Genomic DNA, 20,390 nt, shown 5'->3' with positions numbered 1-20,390 from the left:
AGAAATCAGCTACGAAGAATGAGAACTTTTCACCACTGTGGGCATGAGGCCCTGCAGCCTTTCGCTGCTCAGCCCAACACAAACAACAGGGCATCTACACCAGAGAAGCTTTGGATATATGTTTGCAGTGTCTATAAACCAGCTGAAGAAACTCTGGAAGAACAATGGGCTTAAATTCTGTCCCAGAACTGAACCTCTACCAGTTTAAAGTCATGAACTTTTTAAACTGCTAACAATCAGAGTCACTTTGACAGCCTCTGACTGGGCAGTATTGACTTTGACTGTCACCCCCAAGATTAATATGAGCCTGGGAGAGATGCATCTATAATGAGAGGCCCAGACCAGAGATCAGCAGACAGATAAAAAAAGACATCATCAAAAACTGTCAGTACCAGGCTCTAATCCAGAGTCCAAACGTCTTCTATCAGTGTCTTTGGGAAAAGTAAGGGTTACTTTTTGGTTTCTTTGGTTATTTTTCCTCTTAAAATAAAAAGACAAAGCTGCTGTTCAGGCAGTATCCCCACTCTGGGCAGGTTGGTGTGAGGTCTATCAATAAATAGCCATGCGGTTCTTTGGTGGTTTCTTCAAAACTCTCCAAGAAGAAATGTTGGAGTCCAGGAAATGTTTAACAAGCTAATGTATTAATCTGTAATTTATCATGGATGTTTTGAATAACAGCACGTAAGTACTGTTCATTCTGATGGTTCTGCTGTGTTTACCTTGCAAAAACACATTATGAGTCAGCATCGTGACACTAATGTTTTTATGGTGTCTGTAATGTGTAAAAATACAGACCACCTATTAAGGTTTGACAAATGACATTGTCCAAAAAACTAAAATGATTCTGGTGAGAGGGAAACAAACTTTCATCTTCAAAAAAATTAGGCAAGCCTTTAATGAATTTAATCCTGGTTATGCTGGCCATGAAACATGAACATGAAGAAACCATAGATGACCTGGAAAGTGCTGGAGTCCTTGTTAGCATTGGACATGCTCTTACCATTTATTTGGTCACATGTACTCATTGGACTTACCCAACCGATTTTAAGTAAACATTTGTGGTTGAAAAAAATCTGGAACATTCCTGGATGTGATCTGGCCTTAACAAAGGTTCAAAAATGCTAAAAGAAAACAGGGAACAGTGTAGACAAGATATGGGAAGTAGACTGTGGAGGATTAATGAGCATCTCTGAACCTTGTCATACAAACGTCCAGTGAGAATATCATGCAGGGATGAGTCCAGAATAAACAGGACAAGAGGTCAGTATCAGCAAATCTTTATACACTTTTATGACTAAAAAGGGTTTGCAATAAAATGTGACTATCACAGTGAAAGGCCACTAACGACTAACAGAGTACCTTTAATGGTGCAAGCTGACAGCAATGTAACATCACCTGATAACTCAGTCTAGCTAGCAGGAAAATTATAGGTGCTTTTCTTTAACCAAATCTACTCCAAATAAATACCAAATAAATATGATCCCAAGTGTTTTCCTAAGGAAATAATTGGTACCAAATTGCTGTGAGATGTTTGCACATTTCCCAATTAATATTGCACCAGTCCCAGTTGACATAAAGACAAAGCCAAGGAAAAAAGAATCCATTTAAAATTTGGTCCTTACTATGAAACAAACTAGAGAGAAGAAAAACAGTGGCATAATCACATGTGGAGCCTGTCCTCCAACTGACTATGTTTGCAGTGCAACTTGATTAATCATTTTGTCCTTTTAATCATTACTTGAATCGTACTGAAGGGCAGTATTATCGATCTACTCAGCAAACTCTTAAAAATGTTGTAATATACCAAAACCACAATTTTCCAGGATGGCACATCTAAACAAAGGAGAGAAGACACTTGCTGCTACTTCCTCTTTGATTACCTTCCTTTGGTCCCCTGGGTCCTAAAGCCTTCCCCCATTACATAGACATACATTCTGAGACCAACACTGAATAAGTTTTAAATTGTTCTTTTTTAAACTGATACTTTTTATTTGTTAATATTCATAATTCAACATAATTCACACTTAAAGTTGTGCCACGGAAAAATCTGCCAGTGGTCTCTGCAGGGCAGAGTCAGCAGACATAAGCCAGCAGTTCTTTGTGACAGGAGGGTCGCTACTGTAGTCAGTAGCGCTGTCACTACAAAAGAAAAAGAAAAAAGATTATGGGTGGAATCTTAAATGGCTTTCTGTTTTGAATGAAGAAACTGAAAACATTACAAAAATGTACCTTGTAACATCTGTCTCTTGGTTTTTAATCTTTAGTTTTGTGACAGGAACTTGCTGCACCACCTCATACACTGCTGGCTTTACAGCTGGAAAAAGGGAGTCAAACAATAAGACAGGAACTGACATTTAGAACCAGATACTAAAACAGACCCACCATCAAGATATTTTTGCAGAAACCACCACTGCTGAGTGTAAACTGTTTTTTCCTAACTATATACACAATTCTCCAGCTCATGCAGCGAATATTCACACATACACAAAAACCTTCCACTCACCTAAAAGTCCTTCAGAGTCGTCGGCCGAGCGATGCTTTCTTAAAACTGGCCAAAGGAATTTGTTGCCATTCTTCTCATGAACTAAGATCACCAGGCGCATCTTTCCAGCTGTAACATGTATTTTGTTGTTGTGCACAACCACTGTCACACTGCAAAGATATGGAGTTCATATGAACTTTTTTAAAGCTCTGTAAAGGTTCTGAGCATTTCACATATTTTGTCTGATTGTTGCCCTGCACATGTACAATAATAATTAAACCTCTGTAATATGAGAGGACCCACAGGCTGACTATCGTGCCTAAGAGCAAATTCATTTTGAAACTTGAAAGGTTTGCTAGTCTCACAAGATCCCTTTAGTTACAGCAGTCAAGTCATACTATAGGCCTATTTTTCCACAGGCAACACGTTCAAAGATGCACAGCATCCAACATCAAATGCTCGCTTGCGGGTAATGCGAAGTTGCTCTCCATTTAGCGTTGATGTTAGAAAGAAAAGCACTTGCATTAAAAAGCTAGGAATATTGTTGAATGAGGCAAGTTGTATAAAGTGTTTTGTGTGCTGCAGTAGAGTAGTGCTGTGTAAAAACTGGTCTTTATCATTGGCTAATGAGTTATCAGTCACAAGTCATTTGCCAGTAAGTGTGTGGTTTCCCAGTCAGGCCTCCCCCTCCTTATCACATCTCGTCTTTCCAACTACATGCCAGGCTTTAAAACAAAATTTCAGAAATCAACAGGTGACATAATTTGATGCTAAATCGCCAAAGAAAAAAAAACTTACTCTCAATCATTTCATATTTATCATAACTTCCTCAATCACAAATTTCTTAGATAAGTAGCAATGGGAATAATATTTAAAAATAATTTGCCACCTTTTTTCATCTTTTTTTCTGCATTTAGCAGGCAGCACTGTGACGCTCAGATTATACTTCCAAAACTATTATAGGCATTACGAAGAGCCACAATTTTATGGACTATAATGAAATAAAAGATGAAAATTGTTTCCCAAAACAAAGCTAAGGAGAAAGTGTCCAAGATGTACAAACACAAACACCAACAAAGACAAATCTTGTAATTCTGAAGATGAGAAGAGTTTGTGTCCCTGACAAAAAAAAAAAGTTCCACTTTTGTGGGTGTACAGAACCTTTAATGTAAGCATCAGTTTTAGAAAGCATTTTAAGTTGACTGTTGACTGCTATATGTGCAATTCTTCTTCTGACGAAGTTGTGTTTTTGTATTTTCCTACTCAGTTGTATATAGTATTTGTATTTCTATTTTATTCTATTGTATATATTATTTTATTTTATTTTATTGTATTTTATTGCATTCCAGTGTTTTCTAATTTCTGCTACATAACTTTGCACTTTTGCTGTAACAAAACAAATTTCCCACCTGTGGGACTAATAAAGGCCATCTTATCTTATCTTATCTTAAGAATAATGTTGTGCAGCCAATTTGCTCTGCATTTGAACACCTGTTGCTGAAAGAAAACTAAGAGGATTTATGTTATCTGTGTCATTTTGGAAAGCACTCGTTTTCACTTTTTTGTTAAGTGTTGGGAGATGAATACTATTCTATCTGCACAGTGAATATAAATCCATAGACTGAACTTAGCTCAACATAAAAAGTAGCGATCAAAGTAAACTACTAACTTTGTTGAAGGGTCTGTTTAACAAACTAGATCTCACTAAAAAACATTTCATATGTTTAATCAGTACAAATAAAAATCAGTGATAACTCAATTTGTTGCTTGTTAATTCTCTTGTTCAGTCTGACACATGTAAGCTAATTTAGGATTCGTCATCTCCTATACTTCTTGGAAAAAGTGAAGTTACATATCTGTATACAATACTGAGAACATGAGTTTGTACCATTATATTGCAAGATTACCTCCCAGCTGTGATGGTGTCCTGTCCAGTGTGATGTGCCACTGTCTGTCCTTCTCGTACAGTCACGCCCCTGGAGTCAATCTCAACATGATGGTCAGTTTGGAAGTGTATAAAAATACTGTTGAAGCCTCCATTCACAACTGAATCAAGCTCACCATTCACAAACAGCTCTAAAACAAAAGAGAAATGCAGCTCTTAACACACTTCACAAACTGGGGATTATATTAAAATGCTAATGAGAAATAAGAATGGTAAGATTTTATTATGCATGAAAGGAAAAAAATCTATCAGGGTTCATTAAATTAGGAAAAGTTAACACTACTGACCCTCACTGGGATGGTGAAGTAGTTTAAGTTGTAGTGAGCCACTGACATCAAAGCACAATGGAACAGTCTGATTCTTAGTATTTATTAAAAACCTGTGGAGAAGAGGAACTAGATACACATAGACACACAGAGTCAATATATAGAAACTCTGTTCCTGAAAATAAGAAGCTTAACATTCAACACCAACTTTACTGTTTTCACATATTAGTCACTTTAAAAATGTTTTGTCATTTGGGAAGTAAACATCGAAAAAACACATTCAAGGTTTTTTAAACATGGAAATTAATTTTATACATATATATGTAAAAGAACAACACCTCATACCACAAATACACAATTTTAGAAAATAGACATAATACAAATCATTTTCTTTGTTTAAGTAATCAGGTGAGGAAGTATCGTGATGATATGTTTTTGTTTATATTTTAACCTTTAAATGCCATTTACAAAATCCTCTCTGAGGATCTTCATCTATCTTTATGCTATCAATAAGATACAATACCATCAGTTGGCCATGGGACATTGATAGTTGTAGGGAGGACCGTGGACACAGGGACAGGGGGAGCAGGAGCTACAAATACATTTAGACAATAGTTACGCACAGTAATATTGCAAAGCTCTGATGGATATTATTATTATTAGTCCTTTATTTATTCAGGTAAAAATCTCATTGAGATTTAAAATCTCATTTCCAAGAGAGACCTGGCATCATGGCAACAAAAGTCACATACCACATAGGTATATAACATTTAAAACAAATACAATATCCCATAGAACATGGGATATTGAATGACTTTGGACAAAAAATGTATGTTCTTATATTAAACATCAAGCTATAAATACACACTTTATTCTATGGCAAATATTTACACCAACAAAAATAATTTCCTTTGTTTAAGTCATCAGTTGGGGAAGTATCTTAGTTTAACCTGCAGATGCCATTTATAAAATCCCCTGTAAAATCATTAATTCTATCAAAAGAAAAAAAAGTATGCCATCCATGCAATACTATACCATGAGTTGCCTGTGGAAAATGACTAGAAGGGTCTAGACTCTTGACACGGAGTTTAGGAACTACAAAAAAATTCAGACAACATTAGTTATGTACAAGAATTTTGCAAAGCTCTGGTGAATTTTGTATAACTTCAGACATCACTGTTCTCGTACTTTAACCTCAAACAAAAAACACACTTATTGTAATTCTAATAATTTCTGTTATTTGATAACATCTTGTAACTGCTCTATATAGCTGAAAATTATGCACACACAAAAAAGAGAGATGAAACAAGTGAGGGGTGAATTTTAATTGAAGGTGCCAGACATATAGTTTGGTATAAGTTTGGTATCTAAAACATAAAGAGGCAAAAAAGTCATATAAAACCTATTCATATGAAAGACACTTTTTTGTATTTTCAGTATGTCATCCACGCAATACTATACCACGAGCATTTTTCTGTACAGCACCACGAAACCTGGGGGGTTTAACAGGAGCATGATGGAACTTGAGCATACCACGACCTATAAAAAAATTCAGACAACATTAGTTACATACAAGAATATTACAAACGTCTGGTGAATACTTTATGACTTCAGACAATACATCACTGTTTTCATATTTAACCACAAACAGAACACTAAATAGAAACTTTACCTGTAATAATTTTTATTATTAGCTTGTAATCGTTTTATATAACTGTTTAGTTTTCTATTTTTCTACATTTTCTACTAGTTAAATGCTAAATACTAAATGGTTCTCGTTTATGTGACAGAGAAACAACAAATAATTAACTGAATTGATCCAAATTTACTAATCTTCCTACTTGATCTTTACCTGTTATAGGAAAGGTGATGCTGAACACTACTGATTTTACATTGTCTGGTTGTGTTGATCACCAACAAAACAATCACTAAAGCCATTACCAGAAACAGGTTTTGCTCGAACTCCAGTGAACTGCCTTCTCTGTGATGTTTCGCCTTCCTTGGGTTTATGAAGCACATCTGTGTTCTCTCCTGGAGGCTTTGTAACCACCATGGATGTGAGAGGGGTCACAAAACTATACTTCAGTGACAGCTCCAAAGCCTCCTTCTTCACCTCGTCTTTTTCAGGTCCAGATAACTGAAGCCTGTGTCACAAAGGATTAAATGAATATGGGATTTGACATGGAAGTCAAATGTAATTAAGTAATTAAAAAAAAATGTTTCCATGTCCACAGATAATCCAGTATGTTGAAAATATTGATAAAGGGTTACAAACCTGAAGCACCGTTTGAATTATGAAAATGGATAAAGTAATATACTACTTCCTGCAAGACGGGTTTGCAGTTGTATCACAACAGCTGTGACGCCCCTGAGTTCAAGAAATAAATTTACTTTGGAGGTCAGCCTTTAGTCCAGAGTCAACCGGTTAAAAAGTACACAAAAAAATTAAATAGGATTAAAAGTGGTGGTATATTGTTACCATCTCATATCACCATTAAAACTGGAAACTGTGCAGTATTTTCCTAACAAATATTTAAAGGTGTTCAAAACAGAATCTTTTGGGCCGTGGACTGAACAAACCATTTAAAGGCTTCGTTCTCAGGTAAATTATGATGAGCCTTACCCAAAATCTCAGGTTTGCTGTGCCAATCTACAACTACTTAGTTTAGATTTGTGTTGCTACACTTTAAAATAAGCTCATTACTTTAAAAGAAAAAAAAGTGGAAAGATGGCATATATCATACTCACTCTTTGTCCAGTAGCTGTTTAACTGTGAGGTACGCCCAAACCCTCTGGATATGGTCATCAGACACTGTTCCAGTGGATTCCACAGTTTCATTTGGGTTAGAGAATATTATTCTTCTATTACTCTGTAAGAAATTAAGTGTATCGTCAGTCTATCATACAAAGGTTTAGGAAGAGTTCTGCTGATAAGTCCTTTGGATTGATTCTTACTGAAATGGCCACAACTTGAGGGGTGAAGGTTTCAATGTTGTTATCTGTGATCTCACCGGCCACCACAATCTCAGAACCATTATAATAGTGACTGAAGTTAGTCTGGGTTAGATTGGTCCCACCCACATAGATCATTGTCACATCTGTCAGTAGAGGTGTGGCCACCTCTTCATAGAAACCCTGTTGACATACAGCGTGGAAGTGATACAAATCATGCTCTTTCTTTTCTTTCAATTCTCAGGGTTTCAAATCACATAAAAGAGTATCTATAATTTAAATACCTTCAGCTGTAAATCAGCATCAGAGTCTTCATAAATCCGCCGTGCCACACCGTTATTTTGCAGTGACATTTTCTCAAGGAAATTAAAATCAACATCAAAACCAAAACCAAGACAGTACAGTGGGAATTTGCCTGCAATAGCCTGTCTTACATTTGACTGGATTTTCTCCAGATTTGTCACCCCTGAAAAGACACAAGACACAGTCAGCTCAGCTCAGAAATAATGTAATCTTATAATTCATAATAAATAAGGACAGTTAATCACAATAAGCTCACAAACGCCCCAATTTCATGAAATCTTTGTGTACATTTGTTTACAGATGTGCTTTATTATAACCTGAGGTTGGGTCTCCATCTGTGAGGAGTATAAGGATAGATGCTGAACCTTCTCTGTTATGTTCATTCAGCATACGTGCTCCTTGTAACACTGCTTCATTTATGTCTGTGGCTGCAATGCAACAACAACAAAGTCTTAGTACACTGTTCATTGGCCAATTGTTTATATTTCAAAATATGTATTTAATACAAAATCTCACATCCTCTGTCTTGAATATTGCGTGCAAAGTTTTTGGCACTTTCCAGGTTTTTGCTGTTGGCCTGAACGAGTTCTTGCTTCCAATGAAAAATGTTGCCATCAAAAGTGATCAGACCAAAGTAGTCATCTTCTGCCAGATCATTCAAAATGTGGACTAATGCGATCCTCGTCTGGATAAGAAAACATAATTTACAGACATTTGTTACTTAAAAGTATAAATAAAATAATATCAGAAACAGACGCTTCAAATACTTTACCTGCTCAATTTTTCTGCCATGCATTGAGCCACTTTGATCAATAACAAAGACGACATTTTTTGGTATCCGAGGAAGATCAGATGGAGCAAAATGATGAACAAAGTACCCGTCAGATTTCTAAGGTGGAGTTATTTTAAAAAAAAACTGGTTATAGGATTATTCAAGAGGCTTTTTAGTCCAAATCATACAGTTTGTGTCGCTAAAAGACCAGGATTTACCTTGATGTGTCCCAGTCCATTGTCCCTGTTAACATCATAAACAATAACCAGATCTCCATTCATACCCTGATCTCCACAGCTGTCACACATTTTCTGTTGGTCGACTGTTGGATAGAAATACACCCACGCCTGGAAACAGAGTGAATCACAGTGTTTAGAAACTTGGAAGAGAGCGATGTCAGTGATTTTATTTTCTGTGTACATGGTCTGCTGAAAATGTAAATGCAAACAGAATTAAAGGGTTAGTAAACCACTGAAATTCTGTTTTTATATAAAGAAAACTTTATATGTATGAGAACCACTGCATCATGAACACTTCAGAAAACCAAAAACACTTCACTGCTGCAAAGACAAATGCGGGTTAAAACTTAGCCATGTACGGAAAAAAACATATATTAAGAAGATTTGGAAACCAGCCTCTTTTCTAGTCTGTTTGGGCTGTTTTTTCTCTGCTTTGTGTTGATCTATAAACACTAAAAGCAAGACTGTGGGATCTGTGTTAGTGTGTGGGAGTTTAGCCTCAGGTTTCTGTTGTTTTCTGGTAATTATGTAACTGTTTCAGGTCATTTTATGGAGTGATGATAACGTAATTTAACAAGTAATGTAACAAATTACGGGCAGCACGGTGGCACGGTGGTTAGCACTGTTGCTGCACAGCAAGAAGGTCCTGAGTTCAATTCCACCATCAGGCCGGGGTCTTTCTGTGTGGAGTTTGCATGTTCTCCCCATGTTTGCGTGGGTTCCCTCCGGGTACTCCGGCTTCCTCCCACCGTCCAAAGACATGCAGCTTGTGGGGATAGGTTAAATGGATAATCCAAATTGTCACTAGGTGTGAATGTGTGAGTGAATGTGAGCGTGAATGGTTGTCTGTCCCTGTGTGTTGGCCCTGCGACAGACCGGCGACCTGTCCAGGGTGTACCCCGCCTCTCGCCCTATGACAGCTGGGATAGGCTCCAGCGCCCCCCGCGACCCTGGAAAGGATAAGCGGAAGCCAATGGATGGATGGATGTAACAAATTACCTTCTCCTGCGAGTAAGAAAGTAATGTTCTACATTACTTTTTTTGTTAAGTATTGTGTTGATTTTTCTTGAATAATGACCCAAACACTGGTGCTGACAGCATTTTTCTAGTCCAATCATTTTCTTCCCCACCTTTTAAGAGCCAATCAGACTTTGTTTGGTGTGTTTTAAATCTCAGTTATCTTCTGCCGTTCATTCATCCAGCCTGTCTCATCACCATGTCCACCTCCGACTGATCATTCAGAAGCGCATCCATGTCTCCATCTTCACCTTCACCACCACCGGCATCTAGAATCCATGGGGGTCCTTATGCCTATCATTGCTGGGATCTCATTCTACTATGATGGTTCATCAGAATCTAATCGCCAAATAATTATTAATCCAATTCTGTATCTCATGTAAATTCTGTAAATCATGTTCAGTTCTTCCAAGTGATCTCTAGTTAATAAACTGCTGTAGGATTTTTACGATTTTGAAGCACAATGTGCTGCTATCTACATTATGCCAGACATTAGAACTTTGCTAGCATTTATTGTGTACAAGGATGAGAAATGAGCCATAATGTTGGAAGAAATATCATAGTTACCGTGATGATTATTTGTGCATTTTACTCATTTTATAGTCATACATTTTACACTGAGATCAAACTCCCTCTTACTGCAAATGAATAACAACCTGTTAGTACCTCAAACTGTCTCTTGTTAGAAAGCTCATGTTTTTTTACTGTTTTACAACAAAAAGATTTCAGTACCTGTTTATCTGCATGTGTTTTGGTGATGGCATTAGCGAGGGCTTTGGTGCTCAGGCCTCCTTTTACATCGATGAAACTGATGCCAGCTTCCTCGTGAATGTGCACATCCACCTGGTAATAAATACAATATAATAAAACAAAATATCTCATCATGTGTGCTGTTATTTTTTCACTAATAGATACCAACAAGACAATCACCTTGAAGTCTCTGACAGGCTGCATGGGTCGAGCATGAATTTGCAGCTCATACTTGCCATGTGTGCGTTTCATCAGTTCCTCATATGTGAGTTCAAAAGTGACCTTTTTGTGAGCAGCCACAGTTACAGAGGTCTTAAATTCCTCCAGAGTCCTTCCTACAGAACTAAAGCAGAAATAATAATTTTCTCACTAAATTGTAATTATGGCTGTAGTTTAAACTTGAGCAGGGAATAAGGTTAACTCAAATTATATTTTCCTAATCACAATTAACACTCATTTAGAAAATGAAGAAAGAAGAGAAAACACAAGAACAGACCAAGAACAATACGTATAATTTATCATTTAGTTAATACCTGACAAGTCCAGCACTTTCACCACGGGACACAGCTTCAGTGTACTGCTGCTGAGCTTGCTCCTTAGCTTTCACAACACCATCATAAACTTGGCCATCGATAAACCTGAAGAGGACCAAGAAAAGCCCTTGTGTAAATACACACTACTGAATATCCTGTAATTTGCTCTTCAGTTAAAAATTATTTATTTGCAAATGTCTCTGGATGGTTACAGATCATTTTAACTTCACACACATTCGAAATTTACTGATGAAGGCATTCTTGGGAATCCGAACATGGAATTCAATTTCCTTTGATTCGTTCATACGATTGGCCACACGGCTTGTGATGACAGTGGTGGCATAACGACTGGTCACTGTGGAGTTGATGTGAAAGCTGTAGATGTCCCAGTCATCCTGAGCAAACACAGGAGGCACGTTTCACCAAACAATAATGCTTAACTGAGCTTAGCAGCTGACCAAAGGTCAAATTTAGCTGAAAAATAATTTGTTTTTGGATGATATCATCACCATAAGGGAAATAGATACACATCCACACCAAGAAATGTGACTGGTTATGTGCTGGAAAACATCAACACATGGAAATAAATAAATTAATAAATGAAATAATAAAATCATTAATAAAATCACCAGCTGACGCACTGCAGCTGTTGGATACAATAAATTATCAAATATTTATTGCAACCTGATAAATACCAACAATTCACCAGGATGCAGTAAATACATGGAAACAGAGTTTTACACTTTGCTGTGTGTTGATTTTTGCTTTGTTTTGTTTTGTTTTTGTGGATGATGTGGAATCTCATTGGTCTAAATACAGAAATTTTAATTTTTTTCATTTAGTGTTCATGGGATATACCAAAAGCTAATTCACTCTACGTTTATTCCCTGAATACTTTTTATGCATAAAGTTGATTCTCAAGGTCTTTCCAAATCATGAAAACACATACATAAGAATAAATCAATTAATGGGACATAAATCGCTTAACCTAACACTAACCATCACTGTAATTAAATGCCTAGCTTTAAACGTTAAAATGACCTAATAGACTACTTTATACTCTGACCCTTGACAAAGGATAAAGTAAACATGCACACATTCAGGATTTCTTCACTTCAGGTGTCATTACATTATCTTCTATCTGTTACTTAAAAGCTTAAGCTTATTCCAGTCCTTATGTTAAACTGTTATCATGTAATAGGATCGACATGAAATAACCCGGAAGGAAGAAGTCAAAAGGACCTTCACCCTGCAGAGTTCAGTGTATTTCACCTGACAGAAAGACGCCAAGCGAGATAAAAACCAATGGACCTTATATATCTCTTATTATCTGTGAAATATAAATAGTACTTTTTAAGGATTTTCTTATATTGAAATGCTGTTGCTGCCCTTTATGTGTACTGAACTTACCTTGTTTGGCAGTGTGGAAGCCAAAGCCAGCAGGAGTCCAATGAGGGTGATTTGCACCACAGTTCTCCCCATGATGCCTCCAACCAAAATGCCAGCAAAACAGCCAGAACACTCTTTTGAACTCAAACAAGGACAGCGTTATTGTGTACCTATTTTTTTAAAGTTCAAACTCTGTTTTCCCTATCTCAAGTTTCAACAACTGTGACAAAAACACCCACTCACATAACTAAATCAGTAATTTACCAGAAGTCCAGCAGTTTCTGTGGGAGTTCATGTTTACATTGAGGGTCAAACCTGTGCACTTTACCAGGACTTTGGTCCCACAGCTGTCTTTTCATTAGTGACAGGAAATTCTGTTTCCTGTCTTGGCAATAATTTGTCTTTTCTCTACTAGTGACTGTAACTAATAATGTTTTGTTTAGGGCAAAAAAAATATTTATGACTTAAAGTATGTAGTTGAGACTGTGCCATTCTGAAACCATCTGAAAGGTGCTGGGAAAAACAGCCTTAGGTTTCATTGCAAGCATTAGACATTATAAGACACTCATCACCAGTGTTGGGACTAACGCGTTATTAAGTAACACGTTACAGTAACTACGTTATTATTATGGTAACGAGCACGGTAACTAGTTATTATGCCAAAACCAGGAACGCGTTACTCGTTACTGGGATTTAGATAGGCTCGTTACTCGTTACTTCGTGTGGTGGATATCGCTGAGCTTCCACAGATTCAGTAACATTAGCAAGTGGTGGAGTATGGGCTCAAAATGTGGTCATAAATATTTTGTACTTGTAAATCAGGATTTGTATGTGTAAAAAGAATTTGTGCGTGTGTAAAAACGATTTGTATGTGTAAAAAAGATTTGTGTGTGGACTTAGCCAAAAAAAACCCTGCAAGTTACAAGTACGAATTTTGACCCTATTTTTCTTCCTGTCATCTGATTGGTCAATGTCATGTCAATCACAAATGTAACAATCCAATCAGAGAACAGATGGGTTTGGCTGTCGGAGGGGCACTTTTTTGAACTGCAGGTCCTTGAAGGGAATAAATGCCCTTTTACTTGCCAACCCAGCGTTTTCCTTCATCACCAGGAAGGAAAACAGTCTGTGGTCGTCCGAGTTTGGTGAGTCCACACACAAATCTTTTTTACACATACAAATCTTTTTTACGCACGCACAAATTCTTTTTACACATACAAATCTTTTTTACGCACGCACAAATTCTTTTTACACATACAAATCTTTTTTACACACGCACAAATTCTTTTTACACATACAAATCTTTTTTACACACACACAAATTCTTTTTACACATACAAATCCTGATTTACAAGTACAAAATATTTATGACCACATTTTGAGCCCATAGGTGGAGGCCAGCAGGTGGATGAAGGAAAAGGGAGGCAAGAGGAGAGACCCGAAGCGGCCGCCGGTCCGTGTGTCAGGTGAACTGAACTTCAGGTAAGAAGTTATGACCTGCAGTCTATCTGGGTCAGATATAAACCAAGTTTAGGTGGAGTTTATTTTCCTTATGCTGACTTTTTCGTACTGCGTGCTAGCTAGCATGACGGAGTTTCTATACAGCTGTGTGGGTGCTATGTTACTGATATTGAACTTTATTTTATTCATACGGTTAATTATTAGAGTTGCCAACCGTCCCCTAAAAAACAGAATCGTCTCGTATTCAGAGAAAATATTACGCGTTTCGTACTGAGGTGAAAAGGAACACAGTTTGTCCCGGACTTCAGCTACAATGAAAAAGACACAAAGCTGGATTTATTCTGTGTCTTTGCTGCACAGCTGCCTCTTCTTCTCTCATTCAGTCTCCCTCTCTCTCTCCTGTTTCTACTTCAATCATGAAACTGATCAATGATCAGCTGATCGTCTCTCTTGTTTATTTATCGCCCACTTTGCGCCAGAAAGAGGAAACCAGCGGATGTCGCGCTAAACAACGGCAGCACGTTTAAGCTTGATCAGCTGTTGTTAGAATTTATTTAATATTAATTTCTAGTATCAGCTGATGTTTGCTGGAGCCACAGCTGTAAAGCTGCTGGTCATGATATCGGTTTGGATATCTGGTGAGAGGGAAACATGCAGATGAAACCAGGAGATGTCCTTACTGAATCATCAGAGCTGAACAGGTGATGGAGAAACAGGTTTACCTTTAGGTGACATGAATGAGTTGAAGGGAAGTTATGAACTGTTTCTGAGAGACAAATAACACCAGGATCCTTTTCTAAGTAGCTGACAGCTGGTAACTGTGCAGGGGTGGGTCTAGCAAAGTGTTGCCAGGGGGGCAGGTAGGGCATTAACAGGGAAAGGGGGGCACAAGGAAATACTTTTCTTTCTTATTCTCATTTAAAATGTCTCGCTTTTAAAGAAATAATTATCTGAGTCTTACAACAAACAATTGATAGATTGATACATATATACCATCAGAACAGTGTACATCACTGTCACAACAGTGTTTATTTTCATTCAAAGGCTTTATGATTTTTCCTATAATGGTGGGCCGGTCTCTAGTCAAAATGCCCGGGACGATTTTTTGTCCCAGTCCAGCTCTGTATGCAGCTCATCTGCAGTCTGGTGTTACCTACATCTTCCTATTCAGAAGGCAGAATTTCCAAGTTCTGAGTACAATCGAAAGCACCACGACTGCAGTTTTTGTGTTGGATGTAAAAAGCGCACCTGACGCTGTGACGTAGGCTAGAATCATGGTAGCGGTCTACGACGGTCAAGGCGTGGGATTTCTTTCTTACCATAATGTGCACATTATTTTTTCCTTTCTGTTGGTAGGTGGCACAGTGCACTTGTGGCAAGTAAGCAAGCTAGAAGACTGGCAATCTTGCTGGGTATCCAGTTACAGAAGCAACACATTAACAAGAGAATTCTGAGTAAAACCAAAGTTACTTTCCCTAGTAACTAGTTACTCTGAAAGTAACGAGTAACTTGAAGTAACTGAGTTACTTTTGATAGAAGTAACTAGTAATGTAACTAAGTTACTAATTTAAAGTAACTTACCCAACACTGCTCTTCACTGGCATGAATATCATGGTTATTTGGGGCTTTTAATGATTTATGAGTTCTTTTTCCAAGGTTGAATACAGCATTCATCTTTAACGACTTTAAAAAGCATGAATTGGATTCTTTTTTGAATTTATTTTTCGAAGCTATTTTGTAGCTTGCCATCACCAGTGTGTGAATGTGTGTGTGAATGGGTAGATGACTGGTTGTGTAAAGCGCTTTGGGGTCCTTAGGGACTAGTAAAGTGCTATACAAATACAGGCCATTTTACCATTTATTTTAATTTTTGTCTAATCCATAAAGTGTCAAATCTATACATACACCATCATTGATATTTGGTTTAAAGTCGTTTTGCAAATTGAACCCAAGCCAAATGCTTTGGTAGCAATTAACAAGCTTCTGCCATAATTTGGCTGGATATTTAACCACTCTTCTTGGCATAATTGGCATAACTGAGTTCATTTAAATTCATTTCTTTGCATAGAGCCAGCTTTTAAGTGTTGTCCACATAGGATTAAGGCTGAAGCTTTGGCCATTGCAGATGTTTGCTTTCTTTATCCAAAACTGTATTTGGCGTGTGCTTCAGATTAGTGTTCTGTCGGAACACCCAGCTGTGTCCAAATCACCTCCAAGTCAACATATGTGGAGTCGTCCTGCTTCATTATTTCATCCACTTTGTGCAGTGTTGCAGTACCACTAACAGCTCCAGACCATGACACTACCACCACCATGCTTGACTGGCGGTACAGAGTTTTCAGGTTTCTTAGCCTCACCTTTACTTCTCTAAACATACCTCTTGTCATTGTGACCAAAACTACTTTACAAATGCATTTTGTTTTGATGGATTTTTGTCCCAGTCCAGCCCTGACATTGCAGAACTTTCAGATCCACTTGTTAAAGGATTTAAGTGATTTTATTTATATATTTGAGTCAGTATGCACGTGGTTAACACTGTGGATTAGAGAAAATACAAAACAAATCACGTTTGTGCACCCAATATGCATTTTAAAGTCTTTTTTTAAAAGAAATTATTAGAAGCACAATATAAGAGTGATATTCATTCCTAGGGATGAATGTATGTAAACTTCATAGTACAGGGGTCCGTTCTTCGTACCTCGCTAAGTAAGTTAGCTGGATTTGATTGTTGATGATTTTGCGTGATCTTGGATCATTCGGTTCTCCGAAGCTCATCCGGGACTTGCTGTCATAGCAACAGATCCATAAGCGTAAACCTGCTTGGGAGCAGGCTTACTTTATGTAAACAGGATGATCGCGGCCACTCAGGTATGTCCGCTTCATTTATACGAAAGCAACAGCGATATTTCTCCACTGTTTTTCCATAAATAAATATTATCAATGTAACTAAAGATAATGCAGTATTTGATTCTTTTATTGATTTCATACAGATACATACAGGTCATTTCCTAAAAAAAGGGAAATGTACTATTAATCATTCTATTTCATGTATTTGATTATTTCAGATGTAATTCATATTTTAGAGTAGTAATAGTAAAACACTTCGTGTAATCAAGATGAGAGACCACGGCTATAAAAGCGAAGGTGGATTTGGGAAGTCTGTCGCAGCCATGTCCTGTCCGTTTGTACGCGCGAGCAAGGAAGGTGCAAGATTGATAAGGAGAGTTTTCAGAATTCAGCGGATATTGCGGGATAGACAGGATCCTTTAGCTCAGCGACAGTGTGCTCATAGAGATATCGATTTTCCCGTGAGGGTATTATTTACTTAACACTCTCTCTCTCCCTCTCTCTCTCTCTCTCTCTCTCCCTATATATATATATATGTATATATATATATATATCTCCCAACTTACTGTGCATGCTTCAGTCACCCCTTGCATGGGAACAGGTAAAAGTGATGGAGTGTTATGTAAAACTACACACAAAAAAAACCCACAATGCCAATAAATGTCACAGTACAAAAAGCCGGGGTGTGACGAGGGGGTGCAGGACCACCACCTGTCTTTATTTGCTCTGCCCTTTTCTTGGTTGCTGTTATAAACAAACAAACAGATTATTTCAGGGTCTCTTTTCAAGAGACTAAAAGCAATATAAGTGATAAATATTACCATTCTGTGGAATATTCTTATATTTCACTTTTACTTGTTCCCATGTTCTAGTGGGTCCTGTTGTGGCTCTAATGTGAAAGAGGATATAATGTAATATAATATAATAAATTACTTACGAGTTTAATTTGTCAGCAACTTTCTGCCAGCCCTCTCTCCTTGCTTTTGCAGCCTTTGCAGTGTTCCCCTGCGTTTTAATTAAACTCTGAAACTCCTGAAATCCCTCAATCAAGAGTTCTTGCTCTGCTGCCGAAAAATACTGAGCGCGCTCCTTCGACATCTTCGCCGACCAATCAAAGGGTTGCCGATCAATGTTTCTACTATCTAATCGTCAACAACAGGTGTGTTCGGAGAACCGGATTAGCGAGCTCAAAGTTGGCGCGATGATTTGATCTTGGATGTGTCATTTGATCTTGGATGTAGTAAGCGAGGTACGAAGAACGGACCCCAGGTGGGTAAGACTATTTTTGGATGCTGACACAAGTTTTGTTTTGTTTTCTTTCTACCTTTTCACTGAAAAATACTCCAATTATAGTTATATAATGGGCATGAACATAATGTGTAGATTCTCAGCTTTCATTTGAGGGTATCCACATTCAAACTGGATGAAGGGTAATTGTAATTGAATAATTGACTCAAAGGCTATTTCATGGGCGGGTGTGGGCAATTCCTTCATTATTTCATTATTAGTTATGAGGATAAAAGGCCTGGATATGATGTGAGGTGTGGTGCTTGCATTTGGAAGATTTTGCTGTGAGTAGACAACATGCAGTCAAAGGACCTCTCTGTGCAGGTGAAAGAATCTTTAAGCTGTGAAAACATAAGAAAAAAAACATCAGAGAAATTGCTACAATGTTAGGAGTGGCAAAATCTACAGTTTGGTGCATCCTGAGAAAGAGAGAAACCGCTGGTGAACTCAGCAAAGCAAAAAAAACCTGGACATCTACATAAGACAACAGTGGTAGATGATCGCGGAATCATTTCCATGGTGACACCCCCTCACAACAGATGACCAAGTAAACAACACTCTCCAGGAGGTGGGCGTATTGATATCCAAGTCTATCATAAAGCAAAGACTGCATGAAAGTAAATACAGAGGGTTTCCTAGAAGGTTCAAACCACCAATCCACTCATAAACCTCAAGAATAGAAAGGCTAGATTGGACTTCGCTAAAAGAAAAAAAATCTAAAAAAGCCAGCAAAGTTATGGAAAAACATTCTTTGGACAGATGAAACCAAGATCTACCTCTACCAGAACGCTGACAAGAAAAAAGTATGGGAAAAGACATGGAAGAGCTCATGATCCAAAGCATACCGCATCATCTGTAAAACATGGCGGCGGCAGTGTGATGATTTGGGCGTGCAGGGCTGCTACTGGTACTAAGACACTAGTGTTTATTAATGATGTGACACAGGACAGAAGCAGTGAATGACTTCTGAGGTGTTCAGAGACATATTGTCTGCTCAAATCCAGCTAAATGCAATCAAATTGATATGGCGGCGTGTCACAATACTGATGGACAATGACCCAAAACATATAGCCGAAGCAACCCAGGAGTTTATTAAAGCAAAGGAGAGGAATTTTCTTGAATGGCCGAGTCAGTCACCTGATCTTAGCCCAACTGAGCATGCATTTCACTTCTTGAAGACTATACATTAGAGAGAAAGACCCTCAAACAAACAGCAACTGAAAGAAGGCCTGGCAGAGCATAAAAAGGTGGCAGAGCATCACCAGATGCTGAGCTTCCTCAGCATCTGGTGATGTCCATGAGTTGAGGACTTCAGGCTGTCATTGCCAGTAAAGGGTTTTTAACCAAGTATTAGAAATGTACATTTGATTTTGAGTTCTTTAATTTGTCCAATTACTTTTGAGCCCCTAAAATGAAGGGATTGTGTTTTTAAAAAATGCTTTAGTTCCTCCATCTTTTTGTTCAGCTGACTGAATTAAAGCTGAAAGTCTGAAACATTACAGTATTACAAGTGAAGTTACAAGAATAATTTACTTAATGGGACAGCGTCAATTTTATGTTAACCTAGCACTAAACAACACCAAAATAGATAATAAACCTTAACCATTAAAAGGAGCTTACATTTCCCTGTGACTCTAATCCTGAGCAAGAATAAAGTAAACGTATAACAACACACTTTGAAGGATGTTACAATGTCTTACATCAGTTTCTTGCAGATGGAAGTTTACCTTGATCTTCAGATTCTTATATTTCTAAATTAATCTATTGCTGCAGGTGTGAATGTCCAGATAGATTTGTGCATCCATAACATGTTTAATTCAATCACACATACATGTGCATGACATGAAATAACCCTAAAGTCACAGAGTCAGGATGATCTTCAAACTGCAGTGTCAAGTGTATTATGGCTGACGGAAAGATGCTGATACACAAAAACTTCCTAGTACACACCTCAGATATCTCCTATTATCAGTGAAATATAAATTCCAGTGGTGAAATATGGATTTTAACATAGATTTTAGCTTCTGTACGATGAAATACAGAGTGATAACTTTCCCAGAACTGCATTTGCACAACTGTCTTTTCATTTGTAATAAGCAATACTGTTTTGGCAAATTAGAGTGGAGAAGAGTAAGAGACCCAGAGAC

At 37.6% G+C, this 20,390-nt stretch overlaps 1 protein-coding gene across 1 annotated transcript; it reads right to left on the bottom strand.

Moving 5' to 3' along the window:
• Nucleotides 1-1,965: 1,965 nt before the first annotated feature.
• LOC116311347 (inter-alpha-trypsin inhibitor heavy chain H3-like) lies at nt 1,966-12,820 on the bottom strand. Its single transcript, XM_039611950.1, has 21 exons — nt 12,670-12,820; nt 11,494-11,654; nt 11,260-11,364; nt 10,907-11,069; nt 10,709-10,819; nt 8,939-9,067; nt 8,721-8,837; nt 8,465-8,633; nt 8,266-8,376; nt 7,930-8,111; nt 7,649-7,828; nt 7,442-7,563; nt 6,635-6,837; nt 6,155-6,232; nt 5,729-5,788; nt 5,217-5,285; nt 4,715-4,822; nt 4,390-4,558; nt 2,504-2,652; nt 2,230-2,314; nt 1,966-2,139 (listed from the first exon to the last, which is right to left on the bottom strand). The coding sequence occupies exons 1-21, from the start codon at nt 12,739-12,741 to the stop codon at nt 2,025-2,027; spliced, it is 2,658 nt and encodes an 885-aa protein (XP_039467884.1). The 5' UTR covers nt 12,742-12,820; the 3' UTR covers nt 1,966-2,024.
• Nucleotides 12,821-20,390: the final 7,570 nt, after the last annotated feature.

The sequence above is a fragment of the Oreochromis aureus genome, linkage group 5 (genome assembly GCF_013358895.1).
Source record: "Oreochromis aureus strain Israel breed Guangdong linkage group 5, ZZ_aureus, whole genome shotgun sequence".
Lineage (NCBI taxonomy): Eukaryota > Metazoa > Chordata > Actinopteri > Cichliformes > Cichlidae > Oreochromis > Oreochromis aureus.
Note: the sequence above shows the minus strand (reverse complement) of the source record. Positions and strands in the feature narration are given on the sequence as shown.